General features: G+C 32.3%; 2 protein-coding genes across 7 annotated transcripts; one reads left to right on the forward strand and one right to left on the reverse strand.

The window, feature by feature from the left end:
- Nucleotides 1-26,243, forward strand: slow (slowdown). Of its 6 annotated transcripts, XM_064357710.1 has the most exons (11): nucleotides 15,376-15,543; nucleotides 15,801-15,864; nucleotides 18,665-18,787; nucleotides 18,872-18,990; nucleotides 22,783-22,899; nucleotides 22,956-23,135; nucleotides 23,182-23,283; nucleotides 25,422-25,640; nucleotides 25,709-25,797; nucleotides 25,848-25,964; nucleotides 26,023-26,243. In XM_064357710.1, exons 3-11 carry the CDS (start codon nucleotides 18,750-18,752, stop codon nucleotides 26,188-26,190), a joined length of 1,149 nt encoding a protein of 382 aa, XP_064213780.1. In that variant the 5' UTR covers nucleotides 15,376-15,543; nucleotides 15,801-15,864; nucleotides 18,665-18,749; the 3' UTR covers nucleotides 26,191-26,243. The 6 variants fall into 6 exon arrangements, with proteins under 6 accessions (XP_008197052.1, XP_008197051.1, XP_064213780.1 ...); XM_008198829.3 differs by lacking the exons at nucleotides 15,376-15,543; nucleotides 15,801-15,864 and adding an exon at nucleotides 2-308; XM_015982608.2 differs by lacking the exon at nucleotides 15,801-15,864.
- Nucleotides 26,226-26,834, reverse strand: LOC656204 (uncharacterized protein). Its single transcript, XM_962747.4, has 2 exons — nucleotides 26,690-26,834; nucleotides 26,226-26,641 (listed from the first exon to the last, which is right to left on the reverse strand). Exon 2 carries the CDS (start codon nucleotides 26,636-26,638, stop codon nucleotides 26,282-26,284), a length of 357 nt encoding a protein of 118 aa, XP_967840.1. The 5' UTR covers nucleotides 26,639-26,641; nucleotides 26,690-26,834; the 3' UTR covers nucleotides 26,226-26,281.
- Between the last annotated feature and the right edge of the window lie 35 nt (nucleotides 26,835-26,869).

Below are 26,869 nucleotides of genomic sequence, written 5' to 3' on the forward strand. Positions count from 1 at the left end.
GCATCTCCATTCATCGTAATGCACCGATGCAGTTTTATCACGTGATCGGTGGTACCGGCGAAAGAACTCACGTGTTGAGACCCTAAAGCAGTACGCACAATGCAGTTGTGTCTTATACTGCTGGTGTCTTCTGTCTTGATTATCGCGAGTGAGGCACGACATTTCTACCCTTACTCAACTCACCCTCCACTCTATCATCCGGTCGCAACGACCCCTCGACCTCACCATCAAAGAAACATCAATGATGTGACGGTGGTCGACGAAAAAACAGGGATACGATACAACCCCTACAGCAAGCACCATCCGGGGTGAGTGCAGCACCCAATTTTTTTATTTTTTTTTAAATTTAATTCTGCTTAGTTTTGCTCTTGTTTTTAAATTGATTTAAAATTTTTGCAAGAACTTGCTAATTTTTTAGTCTCAATATTGTTATATGAAATAGGTTCTCAATCAAAAAGAGTCTATATTGAGATATATTGTGTCTACAAACAATAACGTAACTAACAAAATATAATAAATTAATAAACATTTTTGGTTGTCATAGTGTTATTTGAATTAGGAAATACTGTTTTAACAATATTTCTTTCAATATACCGATTTATTACAGATATGTTGGTGATTGTATTGCAATTTTACCAATACATAACTCATATTTTAGATTTATTTAATAATTTTCATCTTAGACTTAAATTTACGGTTGAAGTTTCTAATAACAATCGTATTAATTTTCTTAACACCACTTTAATTTTTAATAATAATTGTATACATTTTGTTTTTTACAAAGAAGAAATAGCTTCTAATAAATATTTAAATCTTGTCTTATCATATCATCCACATTATCAAAAAATTTCTTTTATAAAAAAAATTGTAAATCTCATCCTGATTTCAAAGTCAAAAACTTAAGTGAATATAGAGAAATGCTGTTAAATAATTGCTACCCTGTTCACTTAATAAACCACGTAATTTAAAAAAATAATATTAATAAAAATAAGAAAAGAAATAAACATCTAATTAATAATAATATAAATAAAAATAATCACTTTTCTCTTTGACGCCAATCTTAAATCTAAAAATGAATCGTTAACTGAAAACTTAAACATTACGCTAGCTTGATGGAAAACTATTAATACTATATATGATTTGTAATTTTGCAAGGTTTAAGACAATAATGAAAAAAAAAATTAATGTCTAATGTTAAATACAAAATTGATTGTACAGTGCGTTCAAAAAGTTTTTACATCAACTCTTGTGAAATTTTAAACGTATGTTGATTTCTTACGATTACTACATACGAAAATCCTGGAGTTGGAGAAAATCGCAAGTTCAAGGGAATAAAACAAAAAAAATCCAGCAATCTAAATTCCACAGCAAGAGTTGATCTAAAGACTTAAATTTAATGAAATTAAAAAGTTAATTTAAGAAAATTTATATATCAAATGTTTTAACAATGTTAACATCCAAACCGACATAGAAATAAAATAACTAACAGATAAAAAGATATAATAAAAAAATAGCAATCGTCATCGCTAATCAATTATTTTATTTACAGACTGTTTATAAAAGAGTGTATGATCTCAGGTAGTTCTGGAATTTGAATTTGCCGCATTTAATTATTTTATTTCTATTTTATTTTTTCATATTCTAACATTTTTTTATTATTTTATTAATTTAGTGTTGTTTTTGACATTTTAATTTGTTATACTGTTTAATGACTATATTGTTATTTTAATGTATTTTTAAATTATTTATTTATACTATTTCTTATGTATTCTTGTTAGGTTTTGATAAAACCTCTCTTTATTTTAATATTTGACCACTCAATCTTCAGCTTTCAGTCTTCCTTCCACCATTCAGGTGTGTCAAAGTTTTTATATTAGATATGTTTATTAAATTATTATATTTGTTAATTACGTTTTTGTTTGTAGTCTCAATATATCTCAATATAGGCTTTTTTATTTAGAACCTTTTTCAAATATTTCAATTTTTTGCATTTTGAATTAATTTGAATATTAGTTAATCGATTTCCGTTAGTTTTTTAATAATAATAGCACTTGGGTCTTTAACCAGAAAATGTGAATCGAGAGCAACACCCCAAAACGAAAAACCCCGCCATAAATAAGTCTCTGTTGGCAAGAATTCAGCACATTCCTTGCCTCGCCTGCAGCGGCATTCCCTTGTTCCTTCCACCAATTAGAGCAATCAACGTTGCGACACTTTCACCTCGTCGAAGGAGCTTTTATTTGCATTTTACATCTGTTATCCCAAGATGCTAACGAGTTTTCCCACGAAATTCTCATTCGCTCCTCTTACAAAATCAACTTTTGCCTTAGCTGCCTGCCTGCCAACCGCATTTATATTACCAGCCTCACTTCCCACGTGAATGCTAGTTTTCTGCAATAACAAAACGCATTTTTATCCGGCTTTATATGTATATGACTTTGACGTGTATGCCGTTCTTTATGGAGTTTTTCACTGGGATAAGTAATGGCATACACCCGCACATCGGGAATAATAAATATCAGGTGGCAGCAATGATATATTGTTAATTGGTGTTGTTTGTGTTGGCTGCAATTATAGGGAGATTAGTGAGCGAAAGGGCTGAGATCTGGAGATAACTTTAATAACTTTTGCAACGCGATTTATTATCAGATGAAAAAATCCAAATTTTGTTTATTATTTTTGTAAATTTGTTTAACTTTAAATATTGATTGGAAGTAAATGTTTGCTCGTGGTGGGTCCCATTTAATTTGCATTAATCACAGTCGCACTCACTGTGGTTTCGCTCCGAATTATTCATTAAGTGGAAACAATATTTTTAAATTAACTAAAACTTCTGAATGTGTGTCTAGGAATCGGGATAATTACAATTTTTCTGGTTTATTTTATAGACACAGTTGGTAACACTTAATCCAGAACTATAAAACTTTTACTCCAACAGTAAACATTGTCAAAATATTTACATTCTTCTAGTCGTCTAACTATTTCTTAAGTTCGATTTTGATTAATGAGTTTTGAGAAAACTAAAAAACTCATTAAAGTCCTAGTAAGTGATGGTCAATTATCTATTTTGTTTTTACAATCGAAGGTTTTTTTGGTAAGCTTTGTTTTCTGTAATTTTGGAAATTTTTCAATTTTTTTTTATTTTTTAAGTACGGCAAAACTATTCAAAAAAGTAGAACTATTTTAATTCTGGCTTATGTAAAATGTTCTGGGGAAACGACTGGCGTCGAGAAAATTGTCAAATTCCAAATAGTTTCTTAGTTATGAATTTTTTAAAGTGTTACCTATTTTTGCATTTATCTGCAATTTTCTCGAAAACTATTAGTCGGAGGACAATAGTCTTTCCTTTAAAAGATATATAATTAAAAGAGCTTTCTAACGATAATAAACTTTATAGGGTTATCTCTAATAGTTCCAGAGTTATTGCTCGATAAATGTTCCGGGTAATGAAAATCGACAAAAATTTCGCAAAAATTGGAAAAATCAAACATTCAAAAATTAAACCTATTGACTTTTAACAACCCGAAAGGGTTATAAAGGCATAGAAAAGTCCATAAAAATTTACTAGAGTTAGTTTAAAAATTTTTTTTTTATTTTTGTGAAAGTAAGTTCCAGCAAAATTCTAAGCAAAAAAATTATTATTTTAAATTTCGTAAAAAGCTGGTACTATATTAAAATGGGGCATAGAACTCACTGAAACAAAGCGTTTTTCTCTGGGACTTTTATTTTTTGAGTTAAGATTTTTTATTGAAAAACTAAAAATGCCTCTGAAGTCGGTGAATGTCAAATTTCGATTCATTTTAAGTCGAAAACTCTGTCTTTAACATAAGTGTGTCAATGAGAACGATTAATAAATAATTGATAGCTAGTTATTATGCTTTACCACGAATTTAAATTTTTAAATAGTAGAATTTATACCACATTTATATAAAACACTTTCTTATATAATAAATTTATACCACTAAACTTGGAATCCCCTGTAGGTATATTTTTTTTAATAAGCAGTGAAATAGTTGTCCCAGGTCTTTGACTTAATTTTTTTGGTGGCCAGAACAGCGTGTTGAAGTTGGAACTTTAAAAGCATAAAAAATTAACGAGTATGCAAATGCTGCTAATATGAGAGAAATGTATAAATTTAATTCCCAAGATAATACAGTAGGTTTTTTATGCTCCGGTATGTTGACTTTCCTTATCTACCCTTAACACTGTACTAGCAGCTTTTTAAGATAAGGGAGAATGTGAATACTGAGAATAAAACAATTTGATATTTATATTCGAATTCTTTTCCAGTGGCGTGCCTGTGGGTTAAGCAGCACCCAAGCGCACGATGTAAGCAATCACTGTCACTTTTACACGGCGTCCCTTGCACGACAATCGCGCATAATTGCATTATTCAATATGTCCATAAACAGACTGTTGTTTATTTTTCCGCTACTACATCTTGCTCATCTCCCCTTCCTTCTCTGTCTATTTTACAGCCACTATAATTTTTTTATCGCTTGCATTTAAGACCAGTTTCATCAAGCTTAAGAAGCTTTTATTCCAATCATAAAATCCGGTTACGAGCACCATGGCCACATTTCGTTAGCGCTTATTTGGAAAAATGGCAGATGAACAACGACACCTGTACATTTTTATGACGTCTTCGTACGTAATCGACCAACTTCATTACAATACCAAAGTTACAACACTAAAAGTTGTTTTTTTTTTTTGTTAACTACTTGTTGTTGGGATCAGATGGCGGATGAAGATGCTAAGTTATTTGTTTGGGAAGGCAAAAAAATGTAGCAATGGAAATTAATCATAATGATTGGCGCATCAGTCTGTTGCATATAATAAATCAAAACAAAATTGAGTTAGTTTATGCTGCGATGTTTGACATGCGATTAATCAATTTTTGCCAAACGAAAAAAATGCTACGCACGATTTGACTCGAACTCGATGGAAATATTATTGAATTTGCGGGAAAATGATGTTCATCGCTTTCTGATTTTTATCTTTTCACAAATTTTGTGGCCTTTTTTCCTAAATTTGCACATATTTTAATCAACGTTGCAAACCATTAGCCTAGAACGCAAATATTTGCACGAATTAAGTCGAAACACAGCAAATTCTTCAAGCGTTTTCGTACTTTTTTCAATCTGATTCTCTAATTTTTCACCAAATTTTATCAAAAGACACAAAATTAAGGTAAAGGGGACAATATCCTGAAATTTCCCAAGCGTCTAAGCTGGTTTTTCAGTTCGAAATTCTCTTAATTGGAGAAATTCTGAAAAAATTATGTCTAAAAACCTTAATATTAAAATTACACTGTATTACCGTTTTTATCATTTTTAGCATGTTTTTGACTCAAAAATTCGAAATGTATGCCAAATTTTATTATCAATCTCCTAAAAAACTACCAAATTTGTGTATTTTTGGTCTAAAATAATAAACAACGTATCCAAACTACTGTTTTTGCGCTGTTTTTAAAATATTTTTGAAAAAAAAAACTGCTAAAAGTTTATCATTGTACTATTTTTTAACTTTTTCAAAGTTTCACTGTATTTTTCGGTCAGAAATTCACTGCGAATTCAAAATCAAAAAATACCAAATTGGGTTGAATTTTTTTTGTTTTTTTCAAAGCGTTTGGGCACTTTTTGTCCAAAATTTAGCAAATCGTTGTTCATTTTTAAGCTAGAAACCCATTAATTTCCCTAAATTTTGTCAAAAAATCTCAAACTTGAAGTAAGCTTTACAGTCCTGAAGCAACAAATTTTCGATTGATTTAACCATGCAAAGACGTGATATTCAGTGGCCAATTTTTTTTTTGAAAATTCTAAAACATGGTCTAAAACATTGTAAAAAAAATAGAAATTTGCTAATATTTTGTATTGCTACTCTCTAAAAAATAAAAGTTTTCTCTCTTCAGTTCTAGTTCGAAGTGAAATAGTCACGTCTTTGGCTTTAAATATTTTTTTAATTGAAGAAAAAAGGTTGTGTTACACTCTTACGTTTACATTCTTTAGTGTTTTCGGTCTTTTTTACATATTTTCAAGTTGATTAAACGGTCTATTAAGTTGTGGTTACGTCTACAGTTTATCGGCTTTATATTTAAGTGCTTTACCTCTTTCTTATTTTCTTAAATTTTTGTATTTAAACGTCCTTACGCTTGCGTTTCCTAAAAATATTTTTTAAATCAAATCAACATTACAATCTATAAATTACTTGAATTAGCTTTAAACGCAAATATTTTGCATAAATCGGTTCATAAGGCGCCAAACAAAGTCGAATTGTGTTAGAATTATTCAGTGTTCTAGTTTTTAAAAAGTCAATCGTATCGGAAGCATAAACAGTTTTCATTAAAGAAAGAACATTTTGAATTTTTGTTGCACTTTCGCTTCATGAAAACATGATTTTTGTGAGGTTTTGATGAACTTGTGAATTTTTAAAATGACGACTACATTTTCATTGAACTCGTGTCTGTGCACTTTCGGGTTATTTCAGTGGCACTGTTTATTATTCACTCTTAATATTTAAAACAAACACGCCGATATTTGCAGTTTGTGTTCGTAACGGCCCTAAGAAAACTTGTATTTGAAGAAACAGGATGTTTTAAAACCGTTTGTTCCTTCTATTTTTAGAATACAGAAGCGTTTATTTTTTAGTAATTGAAAAAATTCTCTCAAAACATTTGCTTGAATCGGATTTCCGCCTAGTGAATTTTTAATATGTCGATGATTATTTGATCGCACTCTCGTCCAGACCCGATTTTATTGGCCGATTTTATCTTTATGGTTTAAATGCCTCCTTATATTACCTTCAATTATCGTTTAACTACACTTTAATTAATTTGAATCGAGCGTTTTATGGTTTGGCTGATTCGCATTAACTCCTCTAGACGCAAAAATGCGTGTCGCTACACTTACAACCAATCTTAGCATGTTTTGTTTTGACCACCGTTTTTGCGGCCTTCACCCGTTCAGAATATCGGTCCAGTTGATTATGTTAAATGGCGCGATCGCTTTAATTTAACTCGTGTAAAAGGCAGTAAAATATTTTTGTTCTTGCAGACCGGATTTTCAGCACTTAAAATATATTGAATCCGGCGGAGTGCCCAAGCAAATTTGTCTAATAATCACATTGAATATTTGATTCAGCTCTTAGTTATCTACGAGATCTCACTTCTCATGAAATATAACTGCATCTAAGGTGCAATATTGCCTGCTATTTGTTCCACATTGCCCATAATAATATCTCGTGAAACATGTAGGAGATAGTGCACGTATACGCTTGACTTGGTTCTTGCACCTATCTCCAGGAAAGTGCCTAGAATTTATTCAACACCGTAAAGGAGATATCTTTATTGTTAATGCCACAAGAGGGAAATTATCCCGTACTTAAACGCTCATTATCTTAGAATTGTCAAAGTTTCGGCTCACTGCTGTACCTAAAACACCTCAGAGTTAACACCTCATCTAAATATTTGATTTTCTTCAATTTTGTTTATTAACTGGTATCCAGTTGGTATTTTTGCTACTTTTTTTTATTGAAGCGAAAGAGGCACTATTTTTAAAACCACTTCAATGTTTTGGAACCCCAGTAAATCTTTATCTGAAGTATTAAAGTTCTCTATTAGTAGGAACTTCCTTTGATTTACTGACAAATTAAATATTAACTACTTAATATTACTATTGATAGTTTTAATTGTTTTTTAGTTTATTTCGACATTCCGAGGTTTTTTCTATTTACAAATACTATTTATAATGCCACATCAAGGTGTCGGAACTTCATAAAATCTATACAGGGTTAGTCAGTAGTAGTGGATTATTTCTGAACTTTTTTGAATATGCAACCACTAATACCAGCTGACTAGTTAGGTGGTCGTTAAAAAATTTCAAAATTAATTCACGACTACATTGTTCTGGGTTGGTCTTGACTGTTTTGCTAAAATTTTATTATAGACTGTTATTATTTGAAAGATAAAACATTATGTTGATTCAATTAATGTTTTTAAAAATTGGACGAAGTGTAATTAGTATTTTTGGTTGCATCTTAGGACATGTTAGAAATAATCCACTATTGACTCACCCTGTATATCTTAAATATTAAAGTTATCTATTAATAGATACTATTTTTTTATTTACTGGCAAATTAAATAATAACTACTTAGGACCGGTTTATAGACGCGTCATTAATTTAATTCGCAATTAAATGCGTGATTAACTGATCACATGACCAAATTGAAGCATTTGGTTGGTTCATTAGCGTTGTTAACTTTTACTTTTTATCATAATTCTCATTTGCAAATTTTCATACGAGATCTTTTCTATTTAAGTAATTAAAAGCAACTATTTATCATTAGCAGAATGTTTAGTCCACTAATTGATTTTTTCAATTTTTTTATTAACTATTGTCTCCACTGGTTTCTATTGTTTTTTGGAGCACCATGTTCTTCCATATTCATTTTAAATCAAAGCACTGGAAAAAACACTTTCGAATTGAAAAATTCTGGTTGTTTTAAAGCCTACCATTAGGCGACTCAACAGATGTTGACAATTTTTAAAAATTTAAAATAATATCAGTGTCTAAAATCTGAAATGATATTTTTGCGTCCTTGTTATATCTTTGCTCTGTTACATCTTTGTAATTACTAATTAGATACTCAATAAAATAAATAAAAAAAATATATCAAGAAAGGTAACATTTCGAAGTTAGTGCTCATATTTGAAATAAAATTCTTGTGTTATTTTTGATTTCTCAGCTGTGTGAAACTGTGACACAGAATAAAAGAAAATGCGCTGAGAGCTGAAGCAGTTGTTTGCGATGAACCGCAAATAAAAGTCGCAAATGTCAAGTTTTCGGCAACTTCAAGTCCCCAGGAGGAAACATTTCAGACACAGGAAGTCGTTGCAAATATTAAGCAAACAATTTTTCACCAATTTAGTTTTGCTTGCTTGCATTCCATTGTTTGCAACGACCTCTCGGCCTGCTTGGAAATTCTCAATTCTCTCCATCCATTAAAATTTTTCTCCTGACCACCGCAACATTACGCAGGAATGCGATTTATTTTCGTACGCACAAGGACAAGAATAACGCGACTTGTGGTCACGTAGTTACTGCTAGACGACATGTCTCGCAATAACGATCGAATCAACAAACCTTTGGCCAATTGCCAAATATTCGGAATAACTAATTTTTCCGTACATATGGCTGAAAACGCTGAAATTTAATAATAAGCGTTAAAGCAAACTTATCTGACAGTTGCTTTGTTGATTGAAATTTATGGTAGGAGGATTTAAATTGTAAATTCTGCTGCACTTGTCAGTTCAAAGGAGGTGTAACCAGGAATTATCGCGGCACTAACTTCTTGAGGATTATGCACAGTAATTACGTGAGATGCTAAATGCACTTCCGAAAAAGCCAACCAAACAGGAAGGAGTTTAAGATTACTTTAAGATGAGTGTGAGTTTTGCATTATCTTGGCATTTTCTTAAAAGCGTCTAAAATTCTTTAAGGAAGCTAATGAGATTTAAAGATAACCGGGAAATACTTATGTAACTACTAAAGACATGCATAAAAGAATGAATGGTGCAAGCGAATAATAAATCACTTTCTCGCGGAACACGAAACAAAAATCAAGTTGGCAATAGGTGTAATTAATGCATAGAACTGCCATAACACTTTAATAAAAAAAATGGAAAATAATACTCTATATTATTTGTTTATTTTGCATTTTTTTATTATTTACCTATAAGGCAATTTTTTACCAAATTTTTGACCTGACAGTGTTTATTCAATACACTAAGGTAGTAAAAAAGGAACATATGAAAAATTATGCTGCACATATGTATTAAAGAAAATAAAATGTTTCTCCCATCTTTTGAGGAAAATCCGGGCGACATGCATATTACAGCTAATAAAATTCCGGCTAGGTTTTATACGTTTTATCAAGTCCGTCCCTGTGCTCAATTGTGCAAACGCTAAATTACGACTGTTATAATCGTTGCTACGTTCGCCCTGAATAATTTACAGCCACCGATATCGAATTTATAGACATTCTACCCTTTCAGCTTGATATTTCCATTAAAATTCCAAACGACTGCGAAATTACCCAGAACATTCTATTTTAAAATTTAATTAAATCCCGTATTAAAACGCGAAAAATCCCAAAGCGTGGGTTTGGACAAATCTCGACGTTACATCTCTGATACATAAATAAATGTCAAGAAACAGCGGCCTTATGTCCGTTTTTTAAATTCCGCAACACCGCACCTTATTTTCAGATAAAATCATTTCTAAAACGGGAAACTTTCGGGAATAACACTCCCTGACTGGTGTTTTTTTCGGTGAAAATTATTGCAAGGAAGCGAACGATAAATTCTTCTCGTATAATTACCAATAAATTAAAATGATGGATAGTTTGTGACGAGTCATGTTTGTGACAGTAGGAAACGTTCCGCATTTTCTCAGCACATAAATCGTTTTGTCACCTTTTGAACTGCACTTCTTATCCGATATTAGCAATCATTGTTTATGATTTTTTGCCACACGTAAACAATTAAATTGACAATAAAGAGTTCAACAACTCGATTAACAATTTACGATTTTTATTTGAGTGACAATACGCGTAAACAATGTCAAGGACTCGGCTCGCAAATGCGGAAAAATGGAGACATCCATCAATTTTAGAAAAATAACTGAAAAATGGAAACAGATTTAATAAATAGTATTCGAAAAATACATATATTCGGTTCACTTTGATAAAAACCATTGTGGTGCAAACAGCACACACTTGGCATTAACTTTTATATGTGTTGTCATGGTAACAGGTTAGTCATTTGCACTAGAGTTCCTATATTGGGAGAGTTGGAACACTGAATGTCAATTCTCGAAATTTTGTTTTATTTACGTCAGTTGGAATGTGTAAAAAAACAAATTGGGATATAAATCAGTGGTGTTACACTTGAAATTTGGCGAAAACTCAAATAAAATTTGTCAAAAAATGTTTTCATTTTTCGTCGACTAACTGAGTTTAGAAATGGTTTAGACTGGCAGTCGTCGTCAATTCACTGTTTTTTTTTATATGAACTCCAAATTTTAAAAGAGATTTCTTTGTAAGTACAAGAATTTTACGTCTAAACTCTTCATCACAAACATTTTTTCCTTAACTTTAAGAAATGGTAATCATCGATGAAAGAGAGAGAAATTGAACCTTTCCTGCAAAGTTTTACGTTTATTATTAACAAGCATTTGAAAAAGTGGATTGTCTAAATAATATTATGTACAAAATCTATGAGATTTTGGGAATTTGTCTATGCATTTATAAAATACGTAGATACTTGAACCCAAAATTGGTTCTAATTTTTAGGAAAGTTGAAAATGTCACTGCTTGGTCGCCTTTAGCATCTACGCGAACTTTAGATTCTGTTTCAAATTATAAAGTTATTGGGAATTCACGATTTTGTTACGTTTTTTATACGAACACCTTTAATATCATTTTTTAGAGAATTTAAAAAAACAACAGGGAATATGAAGGGTTCTTGATGACCAATTTTTGGAACGAGATGTTTAACTAAAAATTGTGACTGAAAGAAAAACAGTTTTAGCATTGAAGTATGTTTTAAGTTATGTATTTAATATTAAAATAAATATCGAAAAATTTCAGAAATGTGAACATTAATATTGGTAGGTATTCAATTATTTTCTTTTTTTAAATAGCAATCCCAAAATTTCTACGTTTTCTACGTCCCTGGTTAAATTTGACGTAAAATTATGTCATTTTATGCATTTGACAAAAATTATAATCTTGAAATTATTTTCGACATAAAACCTCTGACATAAGTTACTAACAAAAATTTTAATAAAAAAGGATAGAAATATATACTTTATCCACATAATACAAAATTGGCTCGGTTTGACGTTCAGTGTCCTAACTCTCCCAATAAAGGAACTCTAATTTGCACCACATGGTTTTTATCAAAGTGAAAAAAAAAACAATTGAACGATGAGATCGAAATTGTTCTGTTCACAACGAAATAATTGATAAAAATCAAAAGCACACATTTAACAAACATTGCAGGTTCTAGAAACAATGATTAAGAAATACAGGAGGTAGAGCTTCAATGGTCTTAAAAGATATGAATTAAAGTTTGCAGTTAATAAAATAAGAAACACAACTTTTCATAACTTCTTGTTAAGTTGAATTACGGCATTAAATCAATTTGCTGCAAGGAGGAAAGTGTATTTCATTGCGGAGCCCAACTTAAAGAAAGTGCTGAAAGCTCTTTGCAGCTTACTGGGCCATTTTGATACGAAAATAAATCACATCTCGAATTTTATGGCATTTTCGCTGTTGTTTGCACACTAGTGGTCGCTGAGCCGTTCGATTTCTGTATATCTTTATTTATTACCACCGCAAGGTGTTCAAACAAATCCGCTGAGCTTTCACCGGGCTTTTTTCTCTCGTAAAGAAATCCGCTTAGGGAAAAACGGCAAAACTATTCGTTCCTAGTCGATAATTAAAAGCAAACACACGGTGTTGTTCCAGTGCCTGTCATTTGCAACAGTAAATTGTGGCAAAATTTCAAGTCTGTGTAATTTCTTAGGCCGCCATATGTTCGTAACGTCTAACTTGGGAGTTATGGAGACATTTATGAGGTATTTCGCACCGTTAAGTGCACATTATCGAATCTAAAGCGCGTGCCTACACATTATCAGTAAAAGCACAGTCAAAGACACATGAGTGATTGCTGCAGCTTTGACCATTGTCGGAGCGTCCGACTGCTAATGAAACAACAAGTTAGCACATTAGTCTGTGAGAAAACTGCTTTGCTTAGGCAAGGTGGTTGAATCTGAGCAATGTTCCAGTTGTGTTTACAATTGGCAAACTGTGTAATGTGGGTGCCAAGGTTCGATAACCAGTGTCAAGATCACAAGAGTATAAATAGTAGCTGTCAAGGATCTAGTTGAAATTAACCAATTTCTACAAGTGAGTCTGGCAAAAGATTAAAGTGAAAAATTGACTCAATTAAACTGGCCTCAAAATAATTTATTTAATGTTACCGTTTTAATTATTCTGCAATAATTCAACAGGTCGCTTTAGACAGCTGTACATGTTCACTGGACCCCTTCGAATTTGCTTGTGATAAATTTCAGTTGTAAAAATGTCTCACAGTCATAAAACGATTTTTATGAGACGTTTTAATCGGTCTTGCATATTAAAAATGTGCAAAAGGTCCAACAAGGTTCCTTGGAATTGATTAATTTATTGGTGGTGAAATTCAGTTTAGAATCCAATAACCTTTGAGGAGAAAATCGATTCACATCACTATTATACACGAAAGATGCAATTTATTGAAACGACACTGAGCACGAAAAAATATACAAACTTTCTTTCATCTGATTCGTGAAATATTTTAGGCCGGCGTCACAGCGATTTATCATTGTCTATCTACGTAATTTAGTTTGCTTGTAAATGTCGCCGGTATTTATGTTAATTTTTCAAAATTTTTAAGTGAAAACAATTTCGTTTCAACTTTTTGTGGAAATATTCTACTTTAATTTTATTTGTGGGTCAACAGAACGTGTTTATTTTGGTTCAATTAACAATAAATAAGACAAATACGAATTGTTTGAATTATTAAACTGAATTCTTATTATTAATGTGTTACATAATTAAATTGAAAACTTGAAAAGTAATCGATTATTTTGGAAAATCATTTCCTAAGGATAGGGAGTTACATGGGGTAACTGTAAATTACACCTCCAAGCGGGTTAAGTGTTTATTAGCCCTCTTGGAGGTTGAACTTCTAAAAATCTTCCAAAAATCAATAATTTAATGACTGGTGGAATTTATAGAAAACATGAAACGTGTGTTCCTTATTCATTTTTTACCGAAATCCTGAAATCATAGATACAGCGTGCTCAAAAACTGGCGCACCAACTCAATGGTGTGTGGTAGAGAACTGGTTACATGTAAAGGTAAAAATAGTAAAAAATTCTTTGTATTAAAGTTATTGATAAATAACTAATTTTAGGTAAATGATATGTGGCAACGTTGTCTAACAGTCATGATCGCAATAGAATTTAAGCAACAATTCGGAAGTAAAATTACCGTTGGGGGCGCCACTGAGCTAGGTCGAAAACAGTAACCATAAATGGCGGGAAAATGTTTATTTTGAGCGTTGTACAAATTTTGGGGCTTCACAATTATTACATTGCCTATGCGGAATGATTATTGTATCTTTGATGCAAGAAACTTATGTTGACAAATGAGAGATGACGAGGAAAATACGAATAACGAATGACTGTTTGGTTCACTTTCTTTATTGGAAAATTATTACAAAGACATTGAAAAACCTACCTTTTGGCATAATTTACGTTTAAATGTATCAGCAGTTGTTAATCTTTATTGTAGTTTTGTAGATTTACCGCAGCATTTCATGATTTTTTCAGTGGAAAATTCTAACCTAAAATTCATAACACTTCACTAATTTATTGGTTTCTTGAGCCAAACTTTGTGTTCGCTGTGATCCATTACTTATAATCTTTAATTAGACAACTGTTTGATAACACTTTGTAATCAAAATTTAAATATTTTTCACTTTTTATCCACTTTCAAGTTCCAACAATAAACACTTTATACCACGAAAAACTACAGAACCAAAGTCAACGCTAGTACGTACTTTTAAAGTAATTCTTTCTATTGTAAGTAATTAACACTATACACGCAAAATTGTTGAACAATTCATTAAATGTCAGTTAAATGTGGCATTACGAAAATTTCTTTACTGTTTTCGACATAGTTCAAAAGTCATCACCAGAGGGCGTCTAGTTAATTTTATTTCCGAATAGAAATAAATTATTTTTGAAACGGTTTCCTAGGAAATAATTCCCAGTGTTGGCACATCTACAGATTGTGATTTTTTGGATGAATTTTAATTTTTTTAAATTAAAAAAACTGCTAATTATTCATCGTTTTGTTACGGAACGATTACCTGGTATGAAACATAAAAACATAAAAAAATAATGAAAACTAAAGAAGTTAACACAATAAGTTTGTAGCTCCAGATTTTTTAAAATATTACTTTAGGAATTTTTTCAACATTTTTCCCGTAATCTGCACTTGCTTCTCAATAACGTACAACCACTGAGTTGGTGCGCCAGTTTTTGAGCACCCTGTATAACTTTAAATATGACGAATTTTTATTTTGAACCCGAATAACAATTTTCATGGTAGTATAACTTTAAAAATTATAGATATTCATATTTAACAAAACAGTAATTACAATATAATTGAGTACAAAGTAATCAGATTACATTAGTTTAGTTACAATTACAAAGTAAAGAGGACAAAACGGGATATTCACAGGGGACTTAATTTGACACTAAGTGGTCAGTTTTTGCACAAACTGTCATGACTTGACAGTCATGTCCATCGGTCCATTTTCCACAATTAGCTTAATTATGTCGTCAGGTGCCGCATAAATTGATTCAAAATTCAACCGTAAATTTCCAGTTAACTCTCTTGTTTTGGTCCCTCGTCTAAATTATTATGTCCAGGTATGTAAATTTTTATTGAGACTCAATTACAAGCACATTTTTTAAACACAAAATGGGATAGCTGACGGGTTTTATCTCCGATAAGGACTGATGTGTCTGGAAGGCTACATGGTCAAAATCTTTCTCATTGAGACATTATCCTATTAAAATCCTTCTTTTTGCGTAATTGTCTCTGTGGGGTTCAACACCTTATAATGGGCCAATTTAGCGAATTGACGAAATTGTCTGTTAAAAACAATAGTCTATTTTTTTCGTAGACGAACCCTTCATTTTAATTGCACGTCTTGCCTTATCTGTGCCAATCTTCGGGCCAGCAAACAGGTTAGCCAAAGCAAAGAACCAACTCATTATCATATTCAAATGATGGATGATATGGCACTTGAGTTTAAATTTCCAAGACGTCTCACCTAAATTATTACCTGGAACGAAACCGTCTTCCCCAGAGGCTGAATATTTTAACAAAGGAATTCGGACGTTCTTTCTCCTTTCTTTATTCACCCAATTGACGTTTATGAGACAATATAAGCGTTTGACAGTAATTCCGATTAATTAAGCGCAACTCGGGAGCTGTATTTTTTTGTAAACACGTGGGTTGGACCACCTGTACACCTGTCAGGCGAACTGGATGAGTCTTCGGTTCGTGATACTCTTTAAATTACGGGGGGTTCCCACACACATTGTTCGCGAACAAAAGCTCGTTACCAAAATGACTTTATCAACTGGCCGATTTAATTATTATTATTATCCACACGCGCTTATTGAAGATTAGCTCCCATTTATTATTCCAATATTTACGTTTATTTTGATAAGCAGGTAGCGGCTCATTAATTAGTGTTTCTTGTCATTTAGTTGAAGTGATTCACCGGTCACGGACTACATTCTCAAAGTTAAAAATAGACAACAATTTGTACTCCCGTTTCATAAATAAACTCGGGTTTGTGTTGCAATTAACTCGAAATGTCAGAAGAATGAAGTTGTGCATTATATGTAAAGTCGCCTGTCATCGTATTCCATCCGAGATGTCTTCATTAATTTAATTAGACGCTTATTCTTCAACGATTCATCGTTTTGTTTCCTGCATTCAATGCACAATCAAAGGCAACGTCATCGTAGCTTTTTTGCTTAATAATAATAATGAAAATTATTTCTTTGTGTTTTCATTCGTATATTTTTTATCAGTTAAGTCATTTGGTATTTTTTAATAATTAAAAAACGTTTGACATTGACACCGTTGTTTTTCAATATAAAATCACAGGCAAACATAACCGAAAATGTTTTTTCCAGTGTTTTTTCTTCAAAAATAAACCGAAAAACTAAACAATTTCATCGAAAAAAGTTTTGAAACAATTTATGTACAAACAGTAAAGGATATATCTCTCAAAATTTTGCCTAAAGACATTAAATCGTTACAACAAAAATCTTTCAAAAAATATGTTAAAAACTTATTAATGATCAATGCTTTTTTTAGTTTTGAAGAATATTTTAATTATTTTAGAAATGATTAACATTGTATTTATTTTCTTATTGACGAATGTAAATTTTCTTTATAAAAAAAACCCGCACTTAGTTTAATGAAAAAATCATTGAATTCTCAGTTTTTGGGTTTTTGAAACACATTTTTGAAATATTAACTAAGCTATTTACAAAATTTTTTGTAATAATTATTATTTTAACCAGTGTCAACAAGAAATTCATGAGCTTTAAAGCTAACATTTTAATTTTTATTCCTAAATTTGTAGAGAAGGAACCAAATATCACCAATTTAAGTCTAGAGGTATGTTATTTTGTCATTTTTTGACCACATTTTTCAGCCAGAATTGCAATTTTTCGTAAAATTTTAGTAAAAACAGAACAATTCTAATAAAATGGGTATTATTTAGCCTTCTTTGGGTCTTGTTGAAGTAAAAACTAAGGACCAGTTTACAGAAGCGTCATTAGTTTAATTCGCAATTAAATGCGTAATTAACTGATCACATGACCAAATTGAAGCAATTTCATTAGTCCATTCGCGTTGTTAACTTTTAACAACGAATTAAATTTTAACAGAGCTTTCTATAAACCTGTCCTAAGTTTTTTTCAAAAAATCAAAACTTTGATGAAAACTAATGTCACTTTGTTTTTTTTTATGTTGAGAATTATTTAGCAAAAAGCTGTCAAACACATGTAAAAGTCACAAATTAAATGAAAATTAATGTTAGTTTCTATCAATTTAGCTCGTTATTTTTGAAAGAAATTTTGTCAAAATAAGCCGAAAAACCATAATATTTGGTTGAATTAACAAATTAAAATTTTATTTTAAAATAGTCGCTAAACTAACCAAAAAATCGCCAAATTAACTCGAAAATTACATAATATTTGCGTTTTTTGAATGCTTAACTCTTTTTTAGCCCGAAACTGAACCGAAAAATCAACAAAAATTGTAATTTTCTCTCGAAAAATTTTGCTAAAACAAGCTGGAAATCTAATTGCAGACAATTTAGTTCGCTTTGGCACCTGAAACTCATTTCATTTGTTTTCGTTTTCGTCGAAAATCAGTTGAAAAACGACCAAATTTAGTCGAAAAAAAAATAAGTTTTTTAACATTTTTATTAAGTTCATTACCTAAATAAACCGAGCAAAAAAATTTTTCAAGTTTGCATTTTAGGAGGTAGGTTTTTAATAGAGAAACGTAATTATTTTCCAAAAATTGTCAAAAATAAGCCAAAAACTCATCAAAGAATTTTACTAATTCTCGTCTTTCATAAATTCCAAATAGTATGCTAAACAAAATGAAATAAGAACTCGTGTTTTATTTATTGTACGTCGACTTACGTTGCACAACCGAATAATAATTTAAATTTGCCAACAAACCAATAAAATTATTTTTTCCCAAAGTGTCTTTAAACGAGTTTGAAAATTGTTTTATTTGATTGATGGAATGAATAAAATATAACTTGGTATTAGATATTTTTTATTGTAAAACTTTGTAGATACTACAGTCGAATTTTAAACTTTAAATCTATAATTATTTTAAAAATGAAACGTAAATATCACAAAAAATATCACGTTACAAGTTGAGCTGTAGACTTTGATCATGTGGTGTATTTCATCCGACACTTAACACATCTTTCCTTATTTGCAGGAGACATGTTTGCGCAAATCAAAGAAACGTCAGTTACCCCATTCGAACAAAACGCGTCTTTGCCAAACCCACCTACAAGAAATACATGGTACGCTGTGGCACCCAATGGTGTGAAGGTGTTAGGTAGGATTTTTCAAACACTACTTTAGATAGAATAACAAATAATAATTCAAGACGGCAATCCAAACTGTGCTTGTCGTTTTTCAGGTTAGTGTATGAAAAATACCATAGGGAAGTTGTCACAGACGCCAACCACACTCTAGTGGACTACACCTGCTGCCCAGGATGGACACAGGTCAATTACAAGAGTCACGGCTGTAATAAACGTAAGTGCTCGATGTCACGGACAATTTCCTTCGCAAGGACGAAAGATTCGCTTTAAATTTATCGATCGGTTGCGACGAGCGTTTAAAAAAAATTAAAGACGAATGGGATTTTTTTTTCGGACCGCCGGCTATCAGCCAACACTTGGAGGTGCTTGAGAAGAAAATAATAAAAAACCTGGAGGGATAATACTAAATAATAACAGAAAAAAAAAGAAAAAGTCCTAACCCCTCCTCAAAAAAAAATTTATGCAGGGTGATTTTTTTAGGCCCTACATTAACTTTACTAGGTCTATACTAAAACTAAATTATTTTGTAATGTTTTGTAAAGTTTGTAATGTAAATTAAAAATTAATCAATGTACCGAGTGCTAATAATGATATAGTGGCGGTCAGCTCGATTTGCGTGTGCGTCATCAATTTCATTTTTTCATTACCAACACAAAGCTATAAAAAATTATCAAAAACAATGCAAATTTAAACAGCTAAGGGCTATCTAAGGGTGGTATCCTTGAAGATTAGTTTACATGTGCACTTCGACAACACCGTCAAGTGTCACGAATTTGTCAAACTGACATTGACAGTAAATTATAGACGTCGTCGCATGGTTGTCGAAAGTGTTATCGGTGTTAATCGCAAGTATTTTCTGTTCGTTTATTGTGTTTTGTGATTTGCGTTTCGTTAGGTTTTTGATTCCGCGTTTATTAGTTCTTGTTTTGTGAATCTGTATTTTTTGTAACAACTCATAATTTAAACACTTCGTAACCTCAAAAAATATTTGATAGTTTGTCACCGCTATGCCCCTGCTATGTAAACGTAGTGACAGAAATGTCAGATGACGCACACGCAAATGGAGCTGAGCGCTACCATACAACTAATTTTCTTCAGTTATTGATCAAAAATTGATTGAAAAAAACATGATTAGTGGAAATAAAAAATGGAAAAATCTGTTCAAATTCAACACGGTGTCATTGTTTCCCCTTTTTTGATAAAGGGTTGTCGATAAAAAAATAAACAGCGCTCGCACTCAGAAATTAAAACTGCGTTAATTGAGGCGTTAAAATCACCCATAATTTACGGCAAATTAAAACCTCGTTGCCCTCTTTTCACGAAAATTTTATTTCGACAATCAATAATCCGCCACACGTTTAATGGACAGCTACAAAATTACGTTTCTGCACGTGCGGGGATGCTCCAAAAATCGTGTCGAATTTGTTTAATCTCGATTCAGCGGTTTAATTAACTTGAGCAATATTGTATCATTGCTAATCTATAAAATAATTAGAGGAAAACCCGCCGTGTTTGAGCATTATAATAATAACAAGTTTCGAAATTGTTTATACGACACTAAATTACACCTTGTCAAAACTCAACATTAACACGTCCATAAAGATTATTCCGATGTAAATCTCGGGTTTATCGTATATATTACAGTCACATCAACCGTGTTTATTATAAATCACGCTGTATGCAGACGTGGACGACTTATCCTGAGGCTTAAATGCAGAAAAAGACAAAGTCTTACGAGGAGGTGTTGAATTTTAAATTGGAACTTTAGCTCGGATTACCTGAGGGTTAAGTTTTTATCAAAGAGGGATGCATAAATTACAGTCAGCGAGGTTGATGATACTTGCAGCTTTGTCCAGGCCTTTGTTATTTGACGGTAAATGAAATAGACCAGGGTCTATAAAGCTTAAGTGTGCGTGGTTGCAATAAATGAGTATTTTTAGAGTTTTGCAAGACTTAAAGTAGCTAATTGCCAATAAACTTAGGCCGGGTTTACCAACGAAAAAGATGACTGACTCTATTTCGGGGACAAAATTATAGTAAAATTCACACAAAAGCGTATAGTTTATACAGGGTGTCTCAGCTAAGACTTTCGAGCTTAATATCTCAGTTATTTGTCAACGGATTGTTATGAAATTTAGAATGCACATATTTTAGGAGGTGGTCTTTCAATGACTTCAAGTTAAAAAATGAAATTTTAAAACACATTTCTTTTATTTAAAGTTAAGCCCAATTACCGATGGATCATTAAACCCCGAAAAATAAATGACTACACAAAAAATAACCAAATCGCTCGGCTGATCCAAGAAAAAAATTAAATTTTATTGTTAAAAACTTAATCCAAATTTTGATAGTCACCCTTTGAAACAACTGATGAAGCAATTCTATGCGGCATTTTGTGTACCACTGAAAAAACTGTCAAAAGTGTGTGCGCTGTCAGAAAAGTAAAATTGTTTTAATTTGGTAAAATTACTTTAAGAACTAACAACAGTGAAATTTCTGTGTTGTTGAAAAAGAAATCAATTTTCGCCTATGGAAAGTGTTGGACTTTTTGTGAAATGTGATTTATGAAATTTAAAGTTCAAAGAATCGTCAATAATTTGAAGACATAGGAGGCGTACTTGAGGACAAAACACGTCACTGGAAACGAAGCAATAGTTTGGACTGTAACTCAAGCTTTTGAAGAGAATCTAATTAGCAGTGTACGAAACATTTCCAAAGTCCTGAATGTTCAAGTGTCTAGATTTTTTCAGTTTTTGTTCAGTCTTTTAGTCCTTTTTTAAAGAATTAAAGAATCCACTACCAAAAGTAAGTCAAAAATATTGTTTTTTAACTTTGTATAGGTGAGAGATAATTGTGAAATGTCCCTTGCGTGACAGTTTGTGCGAGTAGGGGTGACCAAAATTCAATGGTAGTGCTCATTTGTCTCATAGAGATCTACGCTTTTGCATCTGTACCCACGTTTAACAGTTTGTTTCTCATTTTTTTCGCGAAACAGACGTCTTCCACGAACGAGATTTTTCTGACAGCATTTTTCAATGATGATAATTTTTTTAATATAAGTCTTAAAAGGCTTAACATTTTAGAAAGGCATGTAAAAATTACGATTTTAAGACTTGAGTTGTTGCATTAATTGGATTTTAATCTTTATTTTAAATTTCATAAAAATCCGTTGACAAATATCAGGCTCGAAAGTCTTAGCTGAGGCACCCTGTATAAGTCGAGTTAATTTTAATTAAAGTTAAAACCATTACCTAATAATACTAAAGTCCAAAAATAATTATACTAAGACGTTTGAGCAGTTTGTTGTGCTAATATACCCACACGTATTTTCAGAATAATCTGCTTGTGAATAAACTTTAGAAAAAGTTGTTTTACGCAGAGTGACATAACGTGAAGATGTAAATGACAATATCTACTTATGTAAATTGTTGTTTTTCTATTTTATAAGGAGACAAGAACTTTGTATTTGTATTTTTGTAATTTTGTATTTGTATTAATTTCTCCTCATTCGCCACAAATAATTCAAAATTTCGTAGCAGCGCTGAAATATAAATTTTCGCCGACACGAGATGCGGAACGTTATTGATTTTATAAAACATAAACACAAAGATGAAGTCCGCAACGTTCTAATATAAAAACCGCCGTTGCTCATAAGCTGATGCTGTGCCAACAAAATCCATAACAACTTCTCAGTACAATATTATCATTACATCGTCCTGCTTGTCGGCTTGAAACACAATTACAACGCATCAGCGACAGGCCTTTTTCTCAAGCCACTTTTATATCCTATTACGGAAGTTCTGCAACATGTCCAGTTGTACCTACAAGAGGGATTCTTTTTCACCCGTCTATATATGGATCTGGACTTGAGCTCTGCACTAATGAAGCTTCAACCATTAGTTTTGCATTCTTCTTATCTCTCATACATGTTTATTCGAAATTCGCTTAAATAAAGTGTAAAATTGTATCGCTGTATGGCTTTTGTGTTTATTTTATTTTATTGCAGCTGTGTGCTCGCAGCCCTGCACCAACGGAGGCAAGTGTGTAAGACCCAACGTGTGCATGTGTCCCCCGGGATACGACGGCACGTATTGTGAAACTAAAACCACTGTGTACAGCCCCGGTACGTACACAAACAACAGCAATTTTTAGATGGAAGAAGCTGATCGATTTGTTTAGATGGGAGTTGTCCCAATGGTCAAACTGTCTGTCTTTGTCAAACTTTGGGCCCGTCCTATTGTCCCCACCATTGGTTTTGTTCTAATTTGTGTCCTGCTCACGTGTGCATCCCCTGTCCACAATCCCAGTGCACTTGTCCTTGTCCTTCCAAACATAATGGGTTGCAAGACGACGACAGACGTAAGACTTTTTAACTTTAACTACATAATTTTGTGCTCTATTTCAGCCGTGTGTCCTGTGTGTCTAAATGGGGGAACCTGTCGGCCTCCGGGTTGTGTTTGTCCTCCGGGATTTACCGGAATTCAATGTGAAAATGCACAGATTCAAAGTAAGTGCAAGCACTACTAATAAATGTTGTTGAATAAATGTTGGGTTAAAAAGACGTTTTAGTAAGAAATTACAAAAAACGAAAATCCTTACATATGCAAAATTATCCGGGGAATCGATTGGCATTGAGAAAATTGACAAATTCCCAATAGTTTTTTAGCTATGAATTTTTTAAAATTTTACCAATTTTTGTATTTATTTACAATTTTCTCGAAAACTATTAGTCGGAGAACAATGATCTTTTTTGAAAAATATAGATAATTTAAAGAGCTTTCCAACGATAATACACTTCATGGGGTGATCTCTAATAGTTCCGGAGTTATTGCTCGAGAAATGTTCCGGGTACCCAAAATCAACAAAATTTGCGACGAAAATTGAAAAAATCAAACATTTGGACATTTTGCGGACTTTTAACAACTTTAGTGGGTTGTTAAGACATGTAGAAGTCCATAAAAATTTGCTGGTGTTAGTTAGTTTAAAAATTTTTTTTTTCACCTCTTTGATGGTACGTGTTTATTACTCAGGAAATTTTAGCAAAAAAATTGAAAATTTTAAATCTCGTTATGAAATCGAGTTATGATTTTTTTTGTTGAACAAAACTGTTCACCATACATAAATTTAGGCAAAAAATTTTAATTTTTTTATTCTTGTGAAAAATTGATATAATATGTAAAATGAGCCGTAGAATTCAATCGAACAAACCGCAATGCTCTACGGCTTTTAGTTTTTTTTTATGAATTTTTTTAGTGAAAAACTTTGATCGCCTCTGTAGCCGGAACCGTTGCCCGGAGCGGCTCCGAGTTTAGTCGAAAAAATAGATAAAATTAAGCGCTATCAGATGGTTTTTTGTTCGTTGCTCTAAGTCTTACAGTTTCTGAGAAAAACGTAAAAAAAGGTTTTCATTTTCACTTTTTTTCAATTTTCAACCGCCAATTACGGCGAAACTATTAGAGTTATCGAAAAACGGAAAAATGGAGGATAACCGGAATTAAAAACTCTACAAAATGGCATAGAACTCAAAGCGATATCTTGCAAAAAATTTTTCAATTTTCAAACGCCGATTACGGCCAAACTAAGAGAGTTAGGAGAAAACGCTTTTTTAGATCGGAAAGAGCACATCAAAATCTATAAGATAGAATAGGTTTCATTTGATTTTGAGACACTTTAAAAATTGACCGATTTTAAGGGGGGGGGGGTGTTAACTTTTTTTTAATTTTTTTTATTTTCTCATTTACGGCTAAACTATTCTAAAAAGTGGAACTGTTTTGATCCACACCTATGCAAAATGATCCGGGGAATCGATTGGCATCAAGAAAATTGCCAAATTCCCAATAGTTTTTTAGTTATGAATTTTTTAAAATTTTACCAATTTTTGTTTTTATCTGCAATTTGCTCGAAAACTATTAGCCGGAGAACAATAATCTTTTTTGAAAAAAATAGATAATGGAAAGAGCTTTCCAACGATAATACACTTCATGGGGTTAGCTCTAATAGTTCCGGAGCTATTGCTCGAGAAATGTTCCGGATACCCAAAACCGACAAAAACTGCGACGAAAATTGAAAAAATCAAACATCAAAAAATCGAACATTTGGACTTTTTGTGGACTTTTAACAACTTTAGTGGGTTGTTAAGACATGTAGAAGTCCATAAAAATTTACTGGAGTGAGTTTAAAAAAAAAAAGTAAGTGTATTACTCAGGAAATTTTAGCAAAAAAATTGAAAATTTTAAACCTCGTGAAAAGCTGGTATAATACAGAAAATGAGCCGTAGAATTCAATGAAACAAACCGCATTGCTCTACGACTTTTAGTTTTTGAGTTATGAATTTTTTTGTTGAATAAAATTTTCCACTATAGAAAATGTCTATTAAAACATCAAACATCGAAAAATCGAACATATGGACTTTTTCTGGTCTTTTAACAACTCCAGAGGGTTGTAAATGCTTATAAAAGTTTATAAAACCTTGCTATTTTTTTGAAGGTAATTTTAAAATTTTAATACGTCTAATAATATTTCTGGAGTTATTTGTCCGATAAATGCTACAGGTACCGAAAATTGCCCAAAATCGTTTACTTTCTCTAGTTGATACTTGTACTACTTGTAAGCGAAATTGTCTTTAAAAACCCCTGTTTGTCTTAGCGGACTGCAGTCTGCCGTGCAAGAACGGCGGCACTTGCAAGACCAAGTCCGTGTGCATTTGTCCACCAGGCTTCAGTGGTAAACTCTGCGACAAAGACGTGGATGAGTGCAAGCAGAAGCCCTGCGACCAAATATGTTACAACACACCTGGGAGCTACCGCTGCGAATGCAAAGAGTCGTTCGTATTGCAAAGAGACGGTCAGACTTGTCGTAAAGAGAGTGAGTATTTACATATTTCATGATATGGAAATGCGAATCCACGAGTTTAACTGTACGTCTCGTTTCAGACGACGACGACACAGCGCTCGAGGCCAAAGATTTGGATACACAGCAAAAATTGGATAAGATGGATAAACGGCTGCAGATGCTCGAAAAGGTATCAAATTAGGCCGAAATGAAAAGTAATTAACTTGATGCCGATTTCAGATGGTGAAAGAAAAGAGCAAAAACGAAGTTACGAAGCAGGATCTTAAAAGTATTTATGGAAACATTGATAGGATGTCTAGTGATATTGGTAGTATAGCGTGCAAGTTGCGGCGATTGGTACACGATAAATTTTTCTTAAATTCCCCTGATGTGCAACAGCAAAAATTAATTTTAGGAAAGCTGTAATCAAGATAAAACGCCACCAAAAAGTTGCATCGATCTTGTAGAAAACACAATTCATAGTAACACCAAACCCCCTTCTCCAGCCGACGAAGCAAGCTGTGATTGTGAAAAACCACAAGAACATCCCCCAGGGTGTAAATGTATGTCGTCGTCAGTGTAAAAATTTGAACTTATATTTATATGTAAAAACACAAATAAAGACTCAAAAAAGCATTTTTATTTTTAATAATAAACTGTAACATTTGAAACAATCAATGTTTGCCCTTCTTCCCTCTCTTCCCCTTCTTGGATTTACTCCTGGCAGTTTTCCTCGGGTGCAGCCATACGGGGTATGCGCCATGTTGATCCCTCAAAGTCCTAGGATTAAAGACACGCTTTTTTGAGTCGGTCTCCATTTGTTCCTCATTTTCCGCACTTTTTTTAACAGATTTGGGTTCGACGACGTTCACTACGTCCGAAATTTCTGTCATATTTACATCCTTGTTATCAGACTGACTGTCGTTGATCCCCAAAGTTTTTTTCAAACGCTCCAGTTCTTTTTTGCCATAACGTTCCCGCTTGATCGCACGGCACTTTCGCCTCCATTTGCTTCGAATGCTCTTTGCCATTTCCTAAAAAACACTGGCAGTGCGGAAAAAATTATTTCTTTTGGCTTTTACAAGAAGAAAACACGAGTGTCACTTTGAGGTTAATTTTTAAAATGTCAGTCTTAGAAACTTTGGTTTTGACACTAGAAATTAAATTTATTGCTTAACTAATGACACGATTAGTTTACTAAATTATTATCTATTGGGAAATATTGGTTTATGGTTAGTATATTTGTACCGTTAACTAATTGT

Source organism: Tribolium castaneum, chromosome 1, assembly GCF_031307605.1.
Source record: "Tribolium castaneum strain GA2 chromosome 1, icTriCast1.1, whole genome shotgun sequence".
Classification (NCBI taxonomy): Eukaryota; Metazoa; Arthropoda; class Insecta; order Coleoptera; family Tenebrionidae; genus Tribolium; species Tribolium castaneum.